General features: G+C 41.0%; 1 protein-coding gene across 3 annotated transcripts in view; it reads right to left on the bottom strand.

Annotated features, from left to right (window-relative positions):
- The window catches only part of TSPAN9 (tetraspanin 9), a 269,639-nt gene that overhangs the window by 133,688 nt on the left and 115,352 nt on the right, over positions 1-20,599 (bottom strand). For 2 of the 3 annotated variants that reach the window (XM_048823394.2, XM_048823385.2), the window contains one exon: positions 10,954-11,033. In XM_048823394.2, the coding sequence (XP_048679351.1) occupies positions 10,954-11,016 (63 nt within the window). In that variant the 5' untranslated portion in view covers positions 11,017-11,033. Of the gene's footprint in view, positions 1-10,953; positions 12,076-20,599 lie in introns of those variants that run through there. The other variant, XM_048823374.2, reaches the window with a different exon arrangement.

Genomic DNA, 20,599 nt, shown 5'->3' with positions numbered 1-20,599 from the left:
AAGAATGATGCTCCGTGCATGATAGTTGTAGCTGCGAACACTTACAATTCACCCCTGGTTACACTGGCACATGTAGGGCCAAATGATGCAACTAGGATGCTAAACTAGTGAGATCATGGGTTGATTTACCTGTGGTTTTAATCAGGGACAACCACAGTAAATGGTTAGCCATGCAGATTCCTTATGGAAAACCAATTTTGCTTGTTTTAACCCATGTACTAATTAGACCAAAGAGGTTGGGATGGCAGTTCGAACTTTGACCCAGGGCAAGGGAAGAGGGAGAAAGGCAGAGGAATTATCCAAGTTGAACCTCCAAACATTTGGAGGTTCAATTATCTCTATCTGATACATACAGCAATTTAATTTACTCTTAAGCAGCAAGGGACTGTACTGAATGGAGATGACTATCTGAATTGATTTAAAGCTAATTTGTTTCGGAAGGCTGTGAAATTGCTTTGAGTTCAACGCCTGCAGTCATTTCTGTGAGATGACATTAAAATGATTAAGTCTTACATGAACTCCCCAAAAGGTTCAGTGTATATTCACCACTTAATATCACACCTCCAGCCATGTCAGGATTCTTTATTTTTTGACTAGGTAGTGGTGGTAACAGTGAGGTCATCTGTATCTTCAGAATAGTCCAGGCACAGCATGTGATTACCAGCAGGATTCCTCCTTTGATTCCACGTTAGACATAAAATGACTGAGATGCTGGAAGGTTAAGTTACTGAGACAAGGGCACAGGATGAGTGAAGAGAAATTACCAGGTACAGTTACATAAAATTAATGTGTCATTCAATGGTAGCTCAGTATCACATAGGGCATATTTTAATTTGCACAAACAGCAGAACCCCAATTAACTGAACTGTACTTACCACAAGTTGGGCTATCTCCCGTGGTCTTTCTGTACAGAAGTCTTAGTTGGTCTTATGTTCAGAGGCAATGGCTTCCCCCTTTTCATGCAAACAAATCTAACTTCCTTCTCACATGGAGATAGTCAGGGTCCCAGCTGTAGTTACATGTTCGTCCTATTACAATTGGCTGAGCTGAACTGCACCTTTGGAGCAATCTGTATTGCCCTAACAAAACCCAAACCAAGCAACCTACCCAAGTTTTATGTTTGATCTATTAATCCAGAGGCAAGTAAGGAATATTAGACTAACTGAATTTATTAAATGCAGCACTTGCATTCACAGATTTCTTTTGCAAAGGTAGATAACTATCATGATCCCCATTTTACAGATGGAACTGAGTCACAGAGGGTGAAGAGACTTTCCCAAGGTCACTCAGGGAGTCAGTGGTAGAACCAGGAATAGAGCCAAAGTTTCCCAGGCCATTGACCAAGCCACTGGACCACACTGCCCTCACCCCACATGATCAAAACAGTCTCCCCTGTAGGCATCAAAAAACCCTCCAGGCACAACAGGATATCTTATCACAAGCCAGCATAGTTATGTCTTCTGAACAATTCATTGGCTAACCAATGATTGTGGGAGCAGGACATCAATATCCACTGGATTTTTTGCTAGCTGATTAACCCTTTCACAGCTGTCATATTTGCTGAACTTGATCTGGTTTAAGTGGCTCAACCTGAATTCCGAATCCATCTGTCTTGTCTGAGACCTTTACCAGCACAAATTATATCCTCACAGCACTTGAGGATTCTGGAATAAAAGAGATGAAGAGTTGCACTAAGAGGGTTTATAGGCAGGGTGAAGAAAGAAGCTGTGGTCTCTTTCCCTCTATAATAACCACTTGTCCCCCAGCACTCTACTGGGCTCTCTGTTTTTTTCTCTCAATGCTCCTCTTAGTTGTGTCATCATCTCCAGTCTTCCCTTACATGGCTTTTAGAACAGGCGAGATGGGAAGCAGCATGAATTCACATAGGAAGTCCATCAAACAACTGGCTGGCTATCGCAGCTACACTAGAACAAATACATCCCTTAAATATCTAGTGATTTATGGTGGATGGTGGGGAGAGACAAGGCTCATCTGTGGAGCCCCTGCTGCTGCCAATTTCTCCAGGTAATGAAGGTGCTGCAAGCCCCTCTCACCCGGATATCTAGGAGATGCAGAAGATACTGCAGCATGCACTGAAATAAAGACAGGACCAGAGAAATGCTGGAAGAGAAGTATTACAGGGGTGTAGCGGTAAATCAGTCAAAGCTTTTAACCATGGCCATAAAATGAGCCACTTCAAGAAGCCGGGTCATAATAAGAGGGAAGTAGAATGGGTGACTGACTGTTCAGGAGGGAGAAGAGGTGACCATGCTGCTGTGGGTGAAGGCAGAGTGTGACAAGGATAGCTTATCTAGGAGCCCACTTGAAATGGGTTTGGCAAGCTCATTTACGAATTGCTAGGCCACTCGATGCCATGTGGCCCAAGTCACTACACCAGGTTCATATTTATAATCAGGAACATAGCTACCGTTCGTTTGTTTTTAATTTCTAAATTGTTATTGTGCTTCTCACATTCAATGTGTTCAGCTAGCCTCGCATAAAGATGACCAAACAACCGTGCCCAGCAAGCCATGTTATAACAAATGTATCAGAGAAATCCACTTTTGAATCATAAATCAATACACCATTTATCCAATCTAACAAACAATAAATGGCTCCTGAGCGGCCGGACAGCAACAGCAACAATATTTCCAAAGACAAACCTTCAAAATTATTCTCATCACCTCCTCCGAAGAGGACAAGATTAGCACATAAATGTTAGCGAACAGCAGTATGTGAAAGGAATGCTATACAGAATGCACAACAGAAGGTTTCCTATATCAAACGTAAATCATGCCTTTAAAAATGTTCCTGAATCCCTGCCACCTAGGGGAACCAACCAAACAGTTCTGGAGCAAGCCCCATCTGCTCTGTAACTAAACCAGTTTAAGCTAAACCAGATTCAACAGAAGCACATCTGAAAGTATGCACCCTCCCAGGGTACCATTGTTCTTCAACACTGTTTAAAATGGTTATAAAATGCTGGATGGATGCAAACAATGTTAAATAGTTTTAAGCCGTTTCACCATCCTTAGCATAGTACGGAAGTTGTAAAAAGGACAGTGCTTTATTTATGGCATATTCAACCAGTGGGACACATAGGGAAATCAGAACTTTTGTGTACCAAATTTTGAAACCAGAGGCTAAAAGATCCATGCACAAAAACATGCATGTAATTGCACTCCTATGTATGTATGCACTGTTCTGATCACAAGCCCAAATTGGGCCTTGCACATACTAGGGTTGCCAAGTGTCTGGTTTTCAACCCAGTTGAAAAGGGACCCTGGTGGCGCTGGTCAGCACTGCTGACCGGGCTGTTAAAAGTCTGCTTGGTGCAGGGCTGGCAGTCTCCCTGCCCATCTCCATGCAGCAACATGTCCCTCGGCTACTAGGTGGAAGGACGGCCGGGGGGCTCCACGCACTGCCCCCGTCCCAAGCACTGGCACTGCAGCTCCTCTTGGCGGGAAATCGCAGCCAATGGGAGCTGCGGGGTGGTGCCTGCAGGTGGAGAAATCATGCAGAGACGCCTGGCCATGCCTTAGCCTACGAGCCGAGGAACATGTCCCCTCTTCTGGGAGCTGCCTGAGGTAAGCGCCATGCCAGGAGCCTGCATCCCAAACCCCCTCCTGCGCCCCACCACCTGCCCCAGCCGAGCCCCCTCCTGCACCTCAAATCCCTCATTCCCAGCCCCACCCCAGAGCCCACACCCCCAGACAGAGGCCTCACACCCACACCCTAATCCCCTGCTCCAGCCCAGAGCCCACTCCCACTTCCTGAACCCCTCATTTCTGGCCCCACCCTGGAGCCCGCACCCCAAGCCCCTTCCCATACCCCAACCCCCTGCCTCAGCCTGGAGTCCCCTCCCACACTCTGAAACAGTCAGCTCCACCCTCCAGCCTGGAGCCTCCCCTCCTGCACCCCAAACCCTTTATCCCTGGCCCCACCCCAGAACCTGCACCCCCAGCCGCATCCCTAACCCCCTCCCGCATCCCAACACTGAGCCCCTTCCTGCACCCAAATTTCCTCCCAGAGCCCACACCACCTCCCGCACCCCAAAACTGTGTCCCAGCCCAGAGCCCCTTCCTGCACCCCAAACTCCTCATCCCTGGCCCTACCCCAGAGCCTGCACACCCAGCCCAGAGCCTGTAACCCCTCCAACACTCCGTACCCCTCAGCCTCAGCCCAGAGCCCCCTCCCACACTCTGAACCCCTTGGCTCCAGCCTGGAGCCCCCTCCTGCACCCCAAACTCCTCATCCTCGGCCCCAACCCAAAGCCCACACCCAAAGCCGGAGCTGTCCCCCCATCCTGCACCCCAACCCCTTACTCCAGCCTGGTGAAAATAAGTGAGTGAAGGTGTGGGAGTGCGAGCGACAGAAGGAAGCGGATGGAGTGAGTGGGGGAAGGGCCTTAGGGAAGGGGCAGGGCAAGGATGTTTGGTTTTCTGCAGTTAGAAAGTTAGCAACCCTAGCACACACAAGTGCACATTTAGAAATGAATCTGAATTAGCATGCTGGGAAATTATTTACCCTTTGAAATCCCCATTAAAAATAGACTTTTTCATATAGACAAGAATGAAAACAGAAACAGCATTTTAGCAAAATTAAAATCTTTTTCTTTCACAGTTCAGTATGTAGCACTCTAAGAACAAATAAAGAATCTGAACTTTCAGGTGGCCTCATTTTACCTGGGTGGTATTTTAAATGCCACCACACTGGTGCCTTGTGCCAGTACGATTTTTGTACTGTATATGCATTCTGTCACTTGCCAGCTAAGGTGTTCTCAAGTGGCTCTGGATTCACTCCTGCCAGAAAATTATAGAAGAAAATATTGATATCTTGTCACGAGACAAGGTTCCCTATGTCCTTTAACATCTCTCCTTATCTTTATTCTCTGTGTCAGAAAAGGGTTACGTGCTACACAGAGAAACATGATTACAAAATCATGCAGTCAGGACCAGGTCAGAAAAATAAGGTGAATCTGAATGTGTACACGTTGTCTATAGTTTGTAATTCTGTTCTTATTTCAGAGACCCCACATGTGTCATTTAACCCAGAAGATTAATTTACAGATAGGCAGAGGGACAAAGCCTGCTCACAAGATTTATATTTGTCCAACAGGTTCAGATAAGCATTAAAGCTTTGTAATTCAAACTAAACAGTGTGTTGTTACAGTATATATTCCAGTCCGAAAAAATGCCTCTAAGTATGGATTACCCTATATAAACAGCTCTAGGAGTCTTAGCTGCATTACAGTACCAATACCTGTGATAGCAGTCTCACCCACCAAACGAATGGACATGTTTTTCTCTCTCTCTCTCTGCATCTGATCCCAGAATCCAGACTATAGAGTAGATATACCTTAATGTATGCTTTACTGGCTTTAGATACTCTGTTAAGTTTGCTCCACCACTAAATATCCAGGGTCATTTTAGTTCAATAAGGGAAATTATGAACCACTTGCTTTCCTGTTAGATAAAATTACTTACTGGAATAGAAAATCTTTTCAAGGATAGCCTTTGTCCCTTATTTTATTAAAATGTATTTATAAACAGAATCAAATAGTTATTCTTGTTTGCTAGATTTGAAATCGTCTGCACTGCCATTTCCAAGTTAACTTTTTCAGCTTGTTTTTTGTTGCTGCCTTACATTTTAACAAAATGCCCAAAAAGTCTTCTTGAAAACTGAATATCCAACATTTGAATTTGCAAAAGTGTCTATAACTTAATCTGACTTTGACCTTCACTAATTTCATCTACTTTTGAATAAGATTAACGTAATTAATCATAACTTTAAGTGACAACATATCTATAAATACTGTTTAATTTCCTAACAGAGGGCTTTATGTTTTTTGTCAAAGAAATATACAGGCAGGCTTAATTTAACAAAAGAATCACATTAAGTACCTTACTGTCTATTCTTAGTTTTCTCACCCATAATGACATTCAATCTCAGTATGATTTTCTATCTCACCAAAAGTTCATAGAGTACAAATGCATCACATTAGCAAATTTAAACAAATAAGCTATGCTAAAATCTATCAAAATTTATACTATGAACATTCCAAAATATATGGACCATTTGGGACTAATTGCCCTTACTTAAATTAATAGGGCAACCTAACATTTATCCAGGCACCAAACAGCATATGCAAAGTTGTCTACTGTAACTCTGATCAAATATTCTTATCATTTCAAAATTTCCCTTGCTTAAATAAGAAAAGTGAAATTTTTGAATTCAAGTCAAAAAAGTCAAAATTTTTGAAAGTCTACTGTTCTATTCATAATAACTTACTAAAGACTTTGCAGTATGTTCTATAAACAGTTGTTCTAACACTCTCTTTCTGGGTAATGCACTGAAGTGAAATATTTTGTGTTAACCCATATCCGATCTTTATATTTAGCAGTTTTCTCTCTTATTAATTAAGCTGCTAACTGTATAAACAAAAATCAATATTTGATTTCTTCTATGAGCCTGTATTGGCCACTTTGCGAACTTGATTCATTTGCACATAAATGCTCTGGAAGGCAAATTGAATCAACTAATATACGTACGTACACAGACCTTTAGTCAAACATATTATGCACTTAAGATGAATTCAGTATAAATCACCATCCTAGCCACACAATTAAATACTATAAGCTTCCTTAACCCTCAGCTCAGACTTTTCTAATCTCCAAAAGAAAGCAAAGCCAGATGGCCGAGAACAAATGCTAAGAACCACATAGGGCTATGGAAAATACCTGAAGTTCTTAGCAATACAGTGAAAAATACCTTCGGTTTCAAGTTACTGATATGCCCATATAGAGCAGGATGCATCCCACATTATAGGCTAGTTAGTCCACCTGGTACTAAATTAAGAAGTGCATTTTCTTGTCAAGGGTAGAGATGACTAAGATGCTATACATTTAACACAATTCTTGATGTGGCAACTGAAATGATCATCTGCAGAAACAATGTACCACCTGTTCACCAAGGCCAACACAGAGATGGTGCATTTAGGTATGTGACAATGCAAACTGTATTCTAACCATTGCATCTGTAGCATCTTCAGATGGATACCCTTTGAGCCAGGCCAGTGGTTTAGGGGCAGCACACCTGGCTGCCAGGTGGGTGATCTCAGATTAACTAGGTTTCAGGCTTGGCACCTCATTGCCAGGCTGTGAATGGCGAAAGAGGAACCACTGTCCTCATTTTCTGGGTGACTGTTTAAGAGCAGGACTCATGGGACTTAAAACAGAACAATACCCAGCGCTCCCTAGCTAGAAGGACCCAGCATTTGAAGATGGTGTGTAGGATGAGAGCCTCCAAAAGATATCACTTGCGAAACACACAGGGATGAAGTATCACTGACTTCTAAATAACCCCTTTCTACTGCATTTTGTTGATAACATTTAGTACACAGTAAAATCAAACAGGTTTTCTGCACAGCAGAACCACAACAGCAGGCCATACAAATTTATATGTTGTAGTACTCATTAATAGGATAATTCAACAGACAGCGGGGAGACTGCCACATGATTGCAGGCTTCCTGAAACATAATTTGTCAGTTTCAATTTAGACTTATCCAAATAAACTCATGAAATATTGTCTCTTCCATTTGCCAGAAGAGAAGATATTGATTTAAGGCATTCACCTTCCATTTCTGGAGACTTGGATTCACATTTTAGGTTAAGTTACAGGATCAGACTGGTTTCGTGGTCTAAAATGAGCCCTTTGAGGAAAACACTCCACTTCACAAAGCCACCACAACAGTCTTGAACAAGTTGGCACCCACTGCTCATGAGAAGCCCAGAACTTCATGGGTTTAGACTGAGGTATATTGGCAGAGCTGTGTGGGGACATATAACTGCAGCAGCAGGGGCTGTTATAGTTCCAAAATTAAATGTACTGGCATAGATGGGGGGACAAGAGTTTTGAACTGTAGTAGCAGGGTGTGTTGTAGGGCAGGACGGAGGTGCATTGATAGATCTGGTAGGAGAAGCTTGAAACAGCAAGCGGGCTGCCGGGCGGGACTGAAGGGCATTGGCAGAGCTGTGTGGCAGGACTGGAATAGCAGTGGTTGCTGAAGATCAGTGTTAAGGAACATTGGCAAAGCTGGGATGGCACCCAAGAAACATAACATGGTAGGTCAGATCAAGACCAATGTGCAGCATCAAAATCGGGCAGATACTTTATCTAATTGACCCAGAATTTTAGAAGATATACACAACTTTCATCTGAGTGCAGCAAAACACAAAAGGATGAAATGTTCTGGTTAAAAATAATCAGCACTCAACAGCAGCATTCAGTGGTACTGCAGCCCACTGAAAATAGTATATGGACACGCAAGAGTCTCAGAGCTTCAGTTTAACACAACAGATGTTTCTGTAAAAGGGGGGAACTTTTGAACAGTTTCTACAATGCAAATGGAGCCAACTCCTGTTGCAAACAACTTTGAAAACCTGCTAGTTTATATTCAGCACTTCTCTAAAATCCCACAGATTCATCATTCTACACCAATGTTTACATTCTGTGTAGTCAGGCTCAGACAAAGAGCATCTCAGAACAATTGACAGAGTTACCATGATGAATACAGAGACAAAGATTAATAAGAAAAGAAAAAGAAAAAATGGTATAAACCAAGGAAGAAAAGAAAGATTTTCAGGCAAGAGTTCAGGTGAGAGGGAGAGTCGATGAGGTACAGTGATACAGGAAGGCTGTCCCAGGTAGTAGGAACTGCAGACCAAGTCTTGGCCCCAGCAATAATGACACTATATGGAGAGACAGAAAAGAGTCCAGTGGTGGATGAGAAAAGGAATCAGAAAGTTGAGCAGAGAGAGAAGGTCTACAACAGGATGGAGTGAGTTCATGAAGTTCACCACACAAGAAGGGTCACTGGAAAGTTGGGGAAAAAATAGCAAGGATAGCAACTAAAAAGATACAACAACAGAGATTTAAGACCTAACTATGGACAACCTAGAAAAATGTTACTTGGGAAGGAGATGAAATAGAGATTTAATACCATTATACTGCGTGAAGTTTGGAGGGATACCTAAGGACTGATCACACAGAACAAGAGCAATAAGACCAGGAGTAATGTACTCATAGACTTTAAGGTCAGAAGGGACCATCATGATCATCTAGTGTGACCTCCTGCACATTGCAGGCCACAGAACCTCATTCACCCAGTCCTGCAACAGACCCCTAACCTCTGGCTGAGTTACTGAAGTCCTCAAATCATGATTTAAAGACTTCACGTTACAGAGTCTCCATGATTTACACTAGTTTAAACCTGCAAGTGACCCATGTCACAGATTGCAGAGGAAGGCAAAAACCCACCAGGGTCTCTGCCAATCTGACCTGGGGGAAAATTCTTTCCCAACTCCAAATATGGTGATCAGTTAGATCCAGAGCATGTGGGCAAGACCCACCAGCCAGACACCTGGGAAAGAACTCTCTGTAGTAACTCAAAACCCTCCCCATCTAGTGTCCTATTTACTAAAAACTAATGGCAATATTTAGCACAGGAAAATATTTCTAAGGAGTCAGAGTAATGCAGCACTGGCATGAATGGCCCAGTCTGGTAACAAGTTTATTTCTTAACAGGGATTCCAGAAAGAAGTGAGGCAGGATTCATGTAGTGAAAAATCATGAGTGATATTCCTGAGTGACCCCTTTCAGCCCCAACCTTCTGTTAAACCTGCTCAGAAGATTCTCTGCCAGATTCCCACACCTTCCATGATGGAAATGTTTCAGTACATTACTACTGAAGCTCACTGGTGCATGAGTCGTCCAGTGCCCTATGAGGTCTCCCATTCCCTTCGGCTGCTAAAAGTTATTTCAGTAAGTGGGTCAGCTAAACAGAAAAGCCGGTGGCTAAGTCAGAGACATGGCTCTTAACTTCAATGTTGACTTCTCCACAGCAGAAATATCTATCCAAATTGGACTTTTAATATCCTTCTACCTTAAAAATAAACCAACAAAACTACATTTTCATTTACCTCTGAGATGCGTTTTTTTATTTCTGAATTATAACCTTGAATTGAAAGACATTAATATTATAATTGCTTTTCCTAATCATCAGAAAACTGTTGACCTTTAATTCTGATAAAAAAATTTTGTACTGTGCTCTATTGAAACCTACTTGACATTTCAATTTGCTTGCATTTCCCCCCCTAATATTGTTCAAACGGGGATGCCTAGTAGCTAGCTGACTTCTCACTCTTGTTTTCCAAGTGTACGTGACATTAGTTTGCTCAAAATAGTCGTTATACTTTCAATCTGCTTGCTGAAGCATTGTAACAACTCCTCATGCTCCCTGGCTGATAGAGGAAAATCAATTTTGATCCCTCAAAAGCAAGAGCTAGTCTCCAACTTAACACACCAATTTGGACAATTGTGACTGAAACTGAATCAGGAGTCATTTGTCATTCCAGGCATTTTACATTTGTGCTGACATCTTAAGGACTAGATTATATGTATATTTTTAAAAGGTGGGAAAAAAAGAGACTAAACTTCATTCACTCTGAAAAGCAGTTTGTCAATTACGTTAGAAAAGTAGGGAAGATTGATGGGGACAACAAAAACGTAATTCGGGTTTATTAACCTGCAATTTAAAGCAGTACAAGGCATTATAAAAGAATATAAAAAATTTCACTCAATTGATTTGGATCATTTTAAATGGTAAATAGGTCCTGCCCTTCTTTAATTTATCCTGGTCAAAAGACATGAATTAAAAGACTCCAGTTTTAATGATCTGTAATCAAAGTACAGTAATAGGAAGGTAAAATTTGTAGGAAACATGTACATTTTCCCATAGGGCACAGATTTAGCACTGTAAATATTCCATGCAGGTACAAGAGAGGGGAAGAAAAAAAAGCTTACGATAGTGCTGAAAAGATGCACTATGCACATAATGCAGTAGTACAGAGAACTCTAACAAATGAAGGCAAATGAAAAAAGGCAGTACTCACCCAAAACATTAAATTGAAAAGGAACATCATGTATTTCAAACAACACAGGCAGCCTCTTGCCATGTTGCACTTCTTAAATTCTAAAAGGAAAACAAAGGATAGATCCAGGTAAAACACCACATATTTGCTGCCTTTGGGTGCATTGTATTTGTCACTTTTTATGCCAGTCCCAGTTCCAATGCCAGTCCCTGTTCCAGCCCTGGTGTGGCTCTGTGTGCGTGATCCAGCAGTGCCGTAAAAAGCTCCAGCAGTAAAACCTCGACCAAACTGCCTGCCTGAGGTAGAAGGTTTAGCAAAGTCCGAGTCCTTGCTATCCAAAGATGGACTACGGTGAATTGAAGAATCCTCACTACTTGACTTCTCCATGATCTCTCTTTTCACAGTTGTCAGATTTAATGACTAGCATCTCTCAGCATTAAACGCAGTACCTTGTGAACTCCACAGTCATACAAGGATGATTTTTCTTTATCTTAATAAACAAATCACATAACCATTGTAGAATTTATTGCAATATTCCCTGCATTGCTGCTTTTTTCCTCTTTCTTTTTTATACCCAAGTAAGCTGTACAATAGGTATCTGCAGCTTTGATTTATGCACCAGCATCCCATGCAGGAACAATCTCATGACGTCTTGACGAATTGGTTATGAATAACTTAGCTTTTTATTTAAAACAGCCATAAACTCTTTCTTCCCACTCTTAGTCCCCAGTCCTCTGATCTATAGACAGCAGATGGTCCTTATATCCATTTCCAAAAGGGTTGTCCAGTACATCTGGAAGACTTTCTCCAGCCTGAGCACTTTTCTTGCTCTCTCAGCTCTCTTCTCTGCCTCTCTCTGACTGTTTCTCACATGCTGCTGTTTTTTTTTTTTTACCCGTTTGCAGTATCTCATTCAGTAATCAGCTATTGGAGCTCACTCTCAGTGTTGCACTGCTGTTGATGTGAAATCATCAGCAACTGCAACCACTGGGCATTTCCCACAGAAATCCCTGACCTAACTATCAAGTAATACATCCACTCTCTTGATAGCCCCTCCCCTCTACTTTACATCTAGCCAATTAGAACAAGCCTTCCCCCAAGGCATGCCTCCATGACATAATACCTTTAATAGGATTAGTATTACTCTTTGACTATACAAGTGCACAACAGAAAATCTCTTTAAATGTCAAGTGCTGTTTATGGGCAAGAATCATGAGGTAATGATACTCCTTTAATGTAATAAAAGTCTGTAAAAGTAAGGATTAGATATACAGAAGCTAACAAACCCCCAATGAAATTAAGAGTGACTATATACTTTTACATTTTTTGCAGCTTAAATGAATGGCATGGACAAGCAACTGGAACCGGCTAGCACTTAGTGTTCATCTAATAGGCACATTTCTCAGTTATACACGCACATAGTATGACGTCATCAACTGTGATATAATTAACCATAACATGAAACACAGAGCTGCTGTCTTTTTACAGGGTAATCAATCAATCCTAAATCTCCTGAATGTTACAGTATCTGAGCCTGCAGCTATTAACCCACTATTTAACTGGTATGACAGAGATTACTCTTGCACAGAGGCTCTCAACCTTTCCGGACTTCTGTACCCCTTTCTGGAGTCTGACTTGTCTTGCATAACCCCAAGTTTCACCTCACTTAAAAACTACTTGCTTACAAAATCAGACAAAAATATAAAAGTGTCACAGCACACTATTACTGAAAAATTGCTTACTTTCTCATTTTTACCACCTTATTATAAAATAAACCAATTGGAATATAAATATTGTACTTACATTTCAGTGTATAGTATATACAGCAGTATAAACAAGTCACTGTGTTAAATTTTAGTTTGTACTAACTTCACTGCTGCTTTTTATGTAACCTTTTGTAAAATTAGGCAAATAACTAGATGAGTTGATATACTCCCTGGAAGACCTCTGCATGCCTCCAGGGATACACGTACCCCTGGTTGAGAACCACTGAGCATACAGTATTCTCTCAGACTTCTTTCATTATAAATAATGTCTGTGAACTAGAAACTCTGACCTGAATGCTCTATTCCTTTCTAGACAGCAACAATTCTAGGCAGTGCAATGCCTCATGGCATGACTCTACAACACAAGTGGGATAATGATACCAAGACTTCCTATAACACAGATACAGTGTTAGCTTTCCCATGTTATCTGTAAAACCTACACTAAGCGGATTCACCTGGCGCATGTGGGGTTTTCTGGGTTTGCTTGTTGTTTTAAAACTGGTTTCATATTAGCTATGCATGTTCATAAACTGGCATAAGAAGAGCACAAATCATTGTGTAAAGGAACTGTCCACACAAAAGATACAAAATCCATGCAAAAAAACCCATCATTAACAGATCATTAAGTTTGCATAGTGAAGCACTCAAGCCAGGAAATGCAAAAATCGTGCACAACCTTAGCTCTGACCTCTCATGTATACACACTACAACACAGCCTTTAATTATGTACCCGCATATATTAAGAAAATAATAGGGCTGTCTATTAATCACAGTTAACTCATGTGATTAACTCAAAAAAATTAATCGCGATTAAATCGTAATTTTAATCACACTGTTAAACAATAGAATATCAACTGAAATTTATTAAATATTTTGGATGTTTTTCTACATTTTCATATATATTGTATTCTGTGTTGTAACTGAAATCAAAGTGTATATTATGCTTGATTACAAAGATTTGCACTGTAAAAGAAACAAAAGAAAGTATTTTTAATTCACCTCATACAAGTACTGTAGTGATGAAAATGTGATGAAAATGCAACTTACAAATATAGATTTTTTTTGTTACGTAACTGCACTCAAAAACAAAACAATGTAAAACGTCAGAGCCTGCAAGTCCACTCAGTCCTACTTCTTCTTCAGCCAATCGCTAAGACAAACAAGTTGGTTTACATTTACAGGAGATAATGCTGCCCTCTTCCTATTTACAATGTCACCTGAAAGTGAAAACAGGCGTTTGCATGGCACTTTTGTAGCTGGCATTGCAAGGTATTTATGTGCCAGATATGCTAAACATTCGTATGCTCCTTCATGTTTCAGCCACCATTGCAGAGGACATGCCTCCATGCTGATGACGCTCGTTAAAAAAATAATGCGTTAATTAAATGTGTGATTGAACTCCTTGGGGGAGAACAGTATGTCTCCTGCTCTGTTTTACCCACATTCTGCCATGTATTTCATATTATAGCAGTCTCAGATGATGACCCAGCACGTTGTTTGTTTTAAGAACACCTGGCATTTTGTCAGATTTGCAATGAAAGAAGATACCAATGTGAAATTTCTAAAGATAGCTACAGCGCTTGACCCAAGGTTTAAGCATCTGAAGTGCCTTCCAAAATCTGAGAAGGATGAGGTGTGGAGCATGCTTTCAAAACTCTTAAAAGAGGAACACTCCGATGAGAAAACTACAGAACCCGAACCACCAAAAAAGAAAATCAGCTTTCTGCTGGTGGCATCTGACTCAAGTAATGAAAATGAACATGCGTTGGTCCGCACTGCTTTGGGATTGTTATCGAGCAGAACCCGTCATCAACATGGACGCATGTCCCCCGGAACGGTGGTTGAAGCATGAAGGGACATATGAATCTTTAGCACATCTGGCACATAAATATCTTGCGATGCCGGCTAGAACAGTGCCATGAGAATGCCTGTTCTCATTTTCAGGTGACATTGTAAACAAGAAGCGGGCAGCATTATCTCCTGCAAATGTAAACAAACTTGTTTGTCTGAGCAATTGGCTGAACAAGAAGTAAGACTGAGTAGACTTGCAGGCTATAAAGCTTTACATTGTTTTATTTTTGAATGCAGTTATTTTTTGTACATAATTCTACATTTGTAAGTTCAACTTTTATGATAAAGAGATTGCACCACAGTACTTGTATTAGGTGAATTGAGAAATACTATTTCTTTTGTTTGTTTTTTCACAGTGCAAGTACTTGTAATCAAAAATAAATATAAAGTGAGCATTGTACACTTTCTATTGTGTGTTGTAATTGAAATCAATATATTTGAAAATATAGAAAACATCCAAAAATATTTAAATAAATGGTATTCAATTATTGTTTAACAGTGTGATTGTTTTAATTGCATGATTAATCATGATAAAAAAATTTTAAATCGCTTGACAACCCTAGAAAATAATAATCCATTTTTTCTTCAAGCTTAGATCTATATGCCCAGCAGCACCTTGTAATATGTTGTCATCCTTATATACTAATACTAAATTTATGATCAGATCATCATCAAATGCACAACTACAAAATGAGCAACAACTGGTTAGGCAGTAGTACTGCTGAAAAGGATCTGGGGGTTATAGTGGATCACGACTTGAATACAAGTCGACAATGTGATACAGCTGCAAAAAAAGCTAATATTCTGGGATGTATTAACATAAGCATCATATGTAAGACACGGGACGTACTTGTCCACTCTACTCGGCACTGGTGAGCCTCAGCTGGAGTACTATGTCCATTTCTGGGCACCACACTTAGAAAAGATGTGGACAAATTGGAGAGAGCAACACAAATGGTAAAAGATTTAGCAAATTTGACCTATAAGGAAAAGTTAAAAAAAAACTGGGCATGTTTAGTCTTGTGAAAAGACGACGGATGGGGGACCTGATAACACTGTTCAAATATATTAAGGGCTGTTATAAAGAGGACAGTAATCAATTGTTCTCCATGTCCACTGAATGTAGGACAAGAAGTAATTGGCTTAATCTGCAGTAAGGGAGATTTAGGTTGCATAGTAGGAAAAACTTTCTAATTATAAGGATAATTAAGCACTGGAATAGGCTTTCAAGGAAAGCTGTGGAATCCCTATTCTTGGAGGGTTTTAAGAATACGTTAGACAAACATCTGTCAAGGATGGTCTAAGTTTACTTGGTCCTGCCTTAGAGCAGAGGGCTGGACTAGACTTCTCAAGGTCCCTTCCGGCCCTACATTTCTATGATTTTATAAAGATATGATGTATCTGCAGTGACAGACAAGTTCTACAAGTTCTGCTTTCTGTAAAGTATTTTAATTACCTTGCCATGAAATATGCACTATACATAACACTGATTTGTCTCTCTTCTCTGAGCACAGCTCCAATACTGACAGGCTCCAATCCAGTAATCAAGCACATGAATAACTTTATTCACTTAAGTAGTCCCATCACAACTCACATGAGTGAAGTTATTAAGGTGTGTATGTGTTTGCAAGATAACATCCCAGTGTGTTTAAGCACTAGGTGAGAAATGGTTTCACAGACAAATACCTTAACAAAATTGTATTAAAGAGTGAATATCCTAATATTTATTTTATTTTTTGTCATGATGATGGGAACTGTATTTGCCTCTCTCATGAGCTATGCTCAGGGGCCAAGATTTTCAAAAATAGGAGTCTAAAGATAAGCTCCTAAATTCAAATGTACGCACCTGTCTGAGAAACTTGGGAGCTGCTGGATGATCAGCAATTTTGAAAATTGGTAGGGTATCTAAATATGATTTTAGAAGCCCAACTATTTTAGAAAATGTTGGCCATGGTGTCTTCAAAATGTTGTTCTAATGTTTTCATGCTGAATTACAGATAGTTGCTTTAAGATCTTTAAAACTTTTAAATCTTTTTTCTCCATTTTAGTGAGAGTTTATTGTACAGAATTTCCCCTGGTGTCACTCAGATCTGAAAGTTAATATATTTCTAAACTCCCAAGTTAAGCTGAACATTTTTTCCCGTAAGCTGACATATAAATGTAGGCATGCTCCTAACTGACAAATACTTAATTGTATTAAACAGCAATAACATTTACACTGAGGTGTACTAAAGAAGCACAACTGATAATTAAGGTTACGATTTGGTTACAGAGGTCGCGGAGTCCGTAACTTCCGCAGATCTCCGTGACTTCAGCCCACAGCTGCAGGGAGCTGCAGGGTATTCCCACCTCCTGTGGTGGCCGGGAGTTGCAGGGTACCTCCTGCCACAACGGGTGGCTGGGGGGAATCCCCCTGCAGCTCCCCAGCCGCTGGGGCAGCGGGGAGGAATCCCCCACAGCTCCCCAGCCACCACAGGTGGGGGTCCCTCCCAGCTCCGAGCCACAGTAGGGCACAGTGCTTGCACCCTCCTCCCTCCCTGTTTTGTCATGGAAATTTTTAGTAAAAGTCCAGGACAGGTCACAGGCAATTAACAAAAATTCAAAAAGCCGTGACCTGTCCGTGACTTTTACTAAAAATTTCCATGACAAAATCGTAGCCTTAATGATTGTATCTTTAGCACAAATTTTACATTATATAATTGCAAATTATATATATATGTGAAAACTCACACCTTTGGTAACCTAAAGCTCTCTGCCTCAGTTTCTCCATCTGTAAGTGGTGATAATTATTTATTTACCCACCTGAGGTTCAAACACTGAATGGGATGTTTATGTGTTTTAAATTGACTCCGTTCATTGGATTTTTTAATTTTTAATTTAAGTATGGAAACATTTTTATTGGGCTTAAGTTTTTAAAAGCTTGTTTTTACAACTTTTCAATATCAGGCCATAGCTGAGTTGACAAAGTATTATGAAAGACTTGTTTTCTTATTAAAAGGGATTTGCATGAACATTTCCATTTCATTTCACCGAAACTCATCGCTTGTTAGAAGATAGCAATGGCTGATTTGCATCACAGGTTCTGCTTAAACATTCTGTTCCGTTGAACTTACAATAGAATGAACAATTATTGCTTGCCTGACTGTCTTTGTAATGTTGTATCTCCTGCAATGTACTCTTATTAATGTCTCAGTCAAGTAATAACATTATATTTACCTGTCCCCTGCTGCCTGCTCTGAGTGGCCTTGTGCCTTGCTCCTACACTACACAACACGATGGAAAATATAAATCAGTATATGTTTTAACAAGGGTACAGGAAGGCTTTCCCCTTGCGACCTCCAGTACTTTCCTCATGTGGAATCGTTTCCATCCTTGTATCATTTACCCTACCTTTAAACGTCATACATTCATGCAGGAGTATTGCCAGTCCCAAGTATACAAAAATCATGAAATTGGGTTAAAAATCATAAGCTTTTTAAAAATACTATATTTGGATGGGTTTTTTTAATTTGTCTTCTGATTTTTAAGTTTTTCATGGTTCATGTTTTAAAGGTTTTCTCAACAATGACTAGAAATTTACCTTTTTTTTTTTAATGAAAGCTCAGATTCTCTCATGATCCCATGACTCCATGATCTGGGGCTTTAAGAAAAACACCAAATATTACGAGACTTCAAAGTATATTATTTAAAAGTAACTTAAATTTGACCTTGTCACCATAAACGCATATTAATTCCCCAATCTTGCAACTCTCTTTGCAAAGCCCTGGACCTGCACAGAACCCCACTGAAGTCAGTAATGATTGGCATCAATGCAAAGGGTCATCCTTGCAGATCTGATCACAGGCTACTGAAGTGTGATCTAATGGATATGGCACTAGACTGGTAGTCAGGAGATCTGGGATCTACTCCCAGCTCTCACAGAGGCCCACTGGTTGACTTTGGGCAATTTTTTTCACTACTCTGTGCCTCCGTTTTCCCATCTGTACAATGGGGAATAATGATACTGACCTCCTTTGTAAAACTTTGAGATCTACTCATGAGAAGTTCTCTATATTATATTATATTATAAATGCTAAGAGTTAGATGAGGTATTCAGCACCATACCAATTACAAATAAGGCTACGTTTTAGTCACAGCTATTTTTACTAAAATCATGGACAGGTCATGGACAGTAAACAAAAATTCACGGCCCATGACCCATCCATTAGTTTTACTATATACCCCTAACTAAAATGTGGGCGGGGTGCCGTGGATGCTCGGCGGGGGGGTGGTCTCGGAGTGGCACGGGTGCTGGGGGAGGTGGCCCGGGACTCCCATTGGTGCTGTGGGGTGGAGGTTTGCAGGGCTGACAGAGGCTCCCTACCCAGCTCCGCGTGTCCTTGCAGCTCCTAGGCGGCAGAGGGGCCAGGGGGCTTCACATGCTAATCCCGCCACAAGCACCAGCTGCACAGCTCCCATTGGCCGGGAACCACAGACAATGGGAGCTGTGGGGGTGGGGCCTGCAGGCAGAGCGCAGAGCCCCCTGGCTCCTCCACCTAGGAGGAACTGCAGGGCAATGCCAGTTGGAGCCAGGGAGCCCCCCCATCCTGAGGTAAGCGCCCCCTGGCACCTCCCAATCCCCTTCCCCTCCCACACCAGGTCGGGCAGCCCCTGAGCCACCACCAGACACTGCAGAAATCACGGAGGTCACGGAAAGTCATGGAATCTTCTACTTCCATGACAGACTTGCAGCCTTAATAATAAACAATATAGGAGGTGTTTTTTGTTTGTTTAATATAAATCCTGGAGTCCCCCTTGAAATGGAGACTGGTGAGTTTTGCTTTGCTGCATGTGTCACAATGCACAGTTCTGTGCTGTCACAGCTAACCTAGTAGCACTCAGCCTTGCTGGACTGTGCAGCTGGCCTAGACAGATAAGTGGAGGTTTTGATAATATTATTGTATACCATATGGAATTAAGCCATGCTATAAAGATATATGTTTTAAAAACTTTTTTCTGATCCCACTTTAGGCTAGCTCCCATTTTCCCCCACGACTGAAGGGCCTGTGGTGACATCACAGAAGGACAGGGGTTGGGATGGTCAGAAGAATGGAACTGTCCAACACAACTTGGAAACAAACAAGGGGAAACTGGATTTAAGTAAACATTAAGTTGATTGTTTACTTTATACCTCTTGTTATTTAGGGCAATCAACACAGAGAAATATATTTAGTTCATGCTTTGTTCACATCTTTATAGAACACCTTTGACATCTCATCGGAAGGCTCTGATGGCTGGGAATAATTTGTGGCAGGTATAAAAAAGCAGCAAGCATGGTGAGATGTTTACGCATTTGTGATTTGCAGCAAACCCAAAAGCATTTTATTCTTCTGTTTATTACTATAGCCAATAGTCTCACACTTGCGCCCCAATCGTTAGCCACCTGATTCTATATTTAAGCACCTAAATAATTGACTTAGTTTTCAGGGGAGCTAAGCACCCAAAATTTCTGAGTGAAACCAATGAGAACTGCTAAAGCTCAGCACCTCTGAAAGCTAGGCCACTTAAGTAAATGCCTAACTTTAAGCAACCACGTTTGAAAATTTTGGCCTAAGGCACCAACACTCTGAGCTTCTGAATGGTCTCTCCTCCCACTGAGGAGAAGGCTAACAGCATCTCACAGAATCAGGCCCTAGCAGCACTCAATTAATTTACAAGCTCCAGTTCATTTGAGTCTTTTTGCCACTTGAATCGGAGGCCAGGCAGCAGCGCTGGAGATTACATCTGGCTTATTCCTGCTGGAACACCAACTCGGCATTTGCATGGCTCGATTAATAAATTATACCAAACTGTTTGCTTATCCTGACAAAATCATCCCTCTGTTACACCAGGTGGCTTCTTAAAAACATACTGTGTGCTCACTGGCCATTTGCCTTCATGCTGCATGTAAATGAGACTTGACTGGCAAATACTGCAGTAAGGCCATTTAGCAGCACCTAAGGCTGCCTCTGCATGTTAGTGTGACCTCACAGTAAAATGCACTCTCCTCTCCCACACCATCTCAGATGCCC

Source organism: Caretta caretta, chromosome 1, assembly GCF_965140235.1.
Source record: "Caretta caretta isolate rCarCar2 chromosome 1, rCarCar1.hap1, whole genome shotgun sequence".
Taxonomy (NCBI): Eukaryota; Metazoa; Chordata; order Testudines; family Cheloniidae; genus Caretta; species Caretta caretta.
This window is presented reverse-complemented; position numbering and strand designations above follow the sequence as displayed.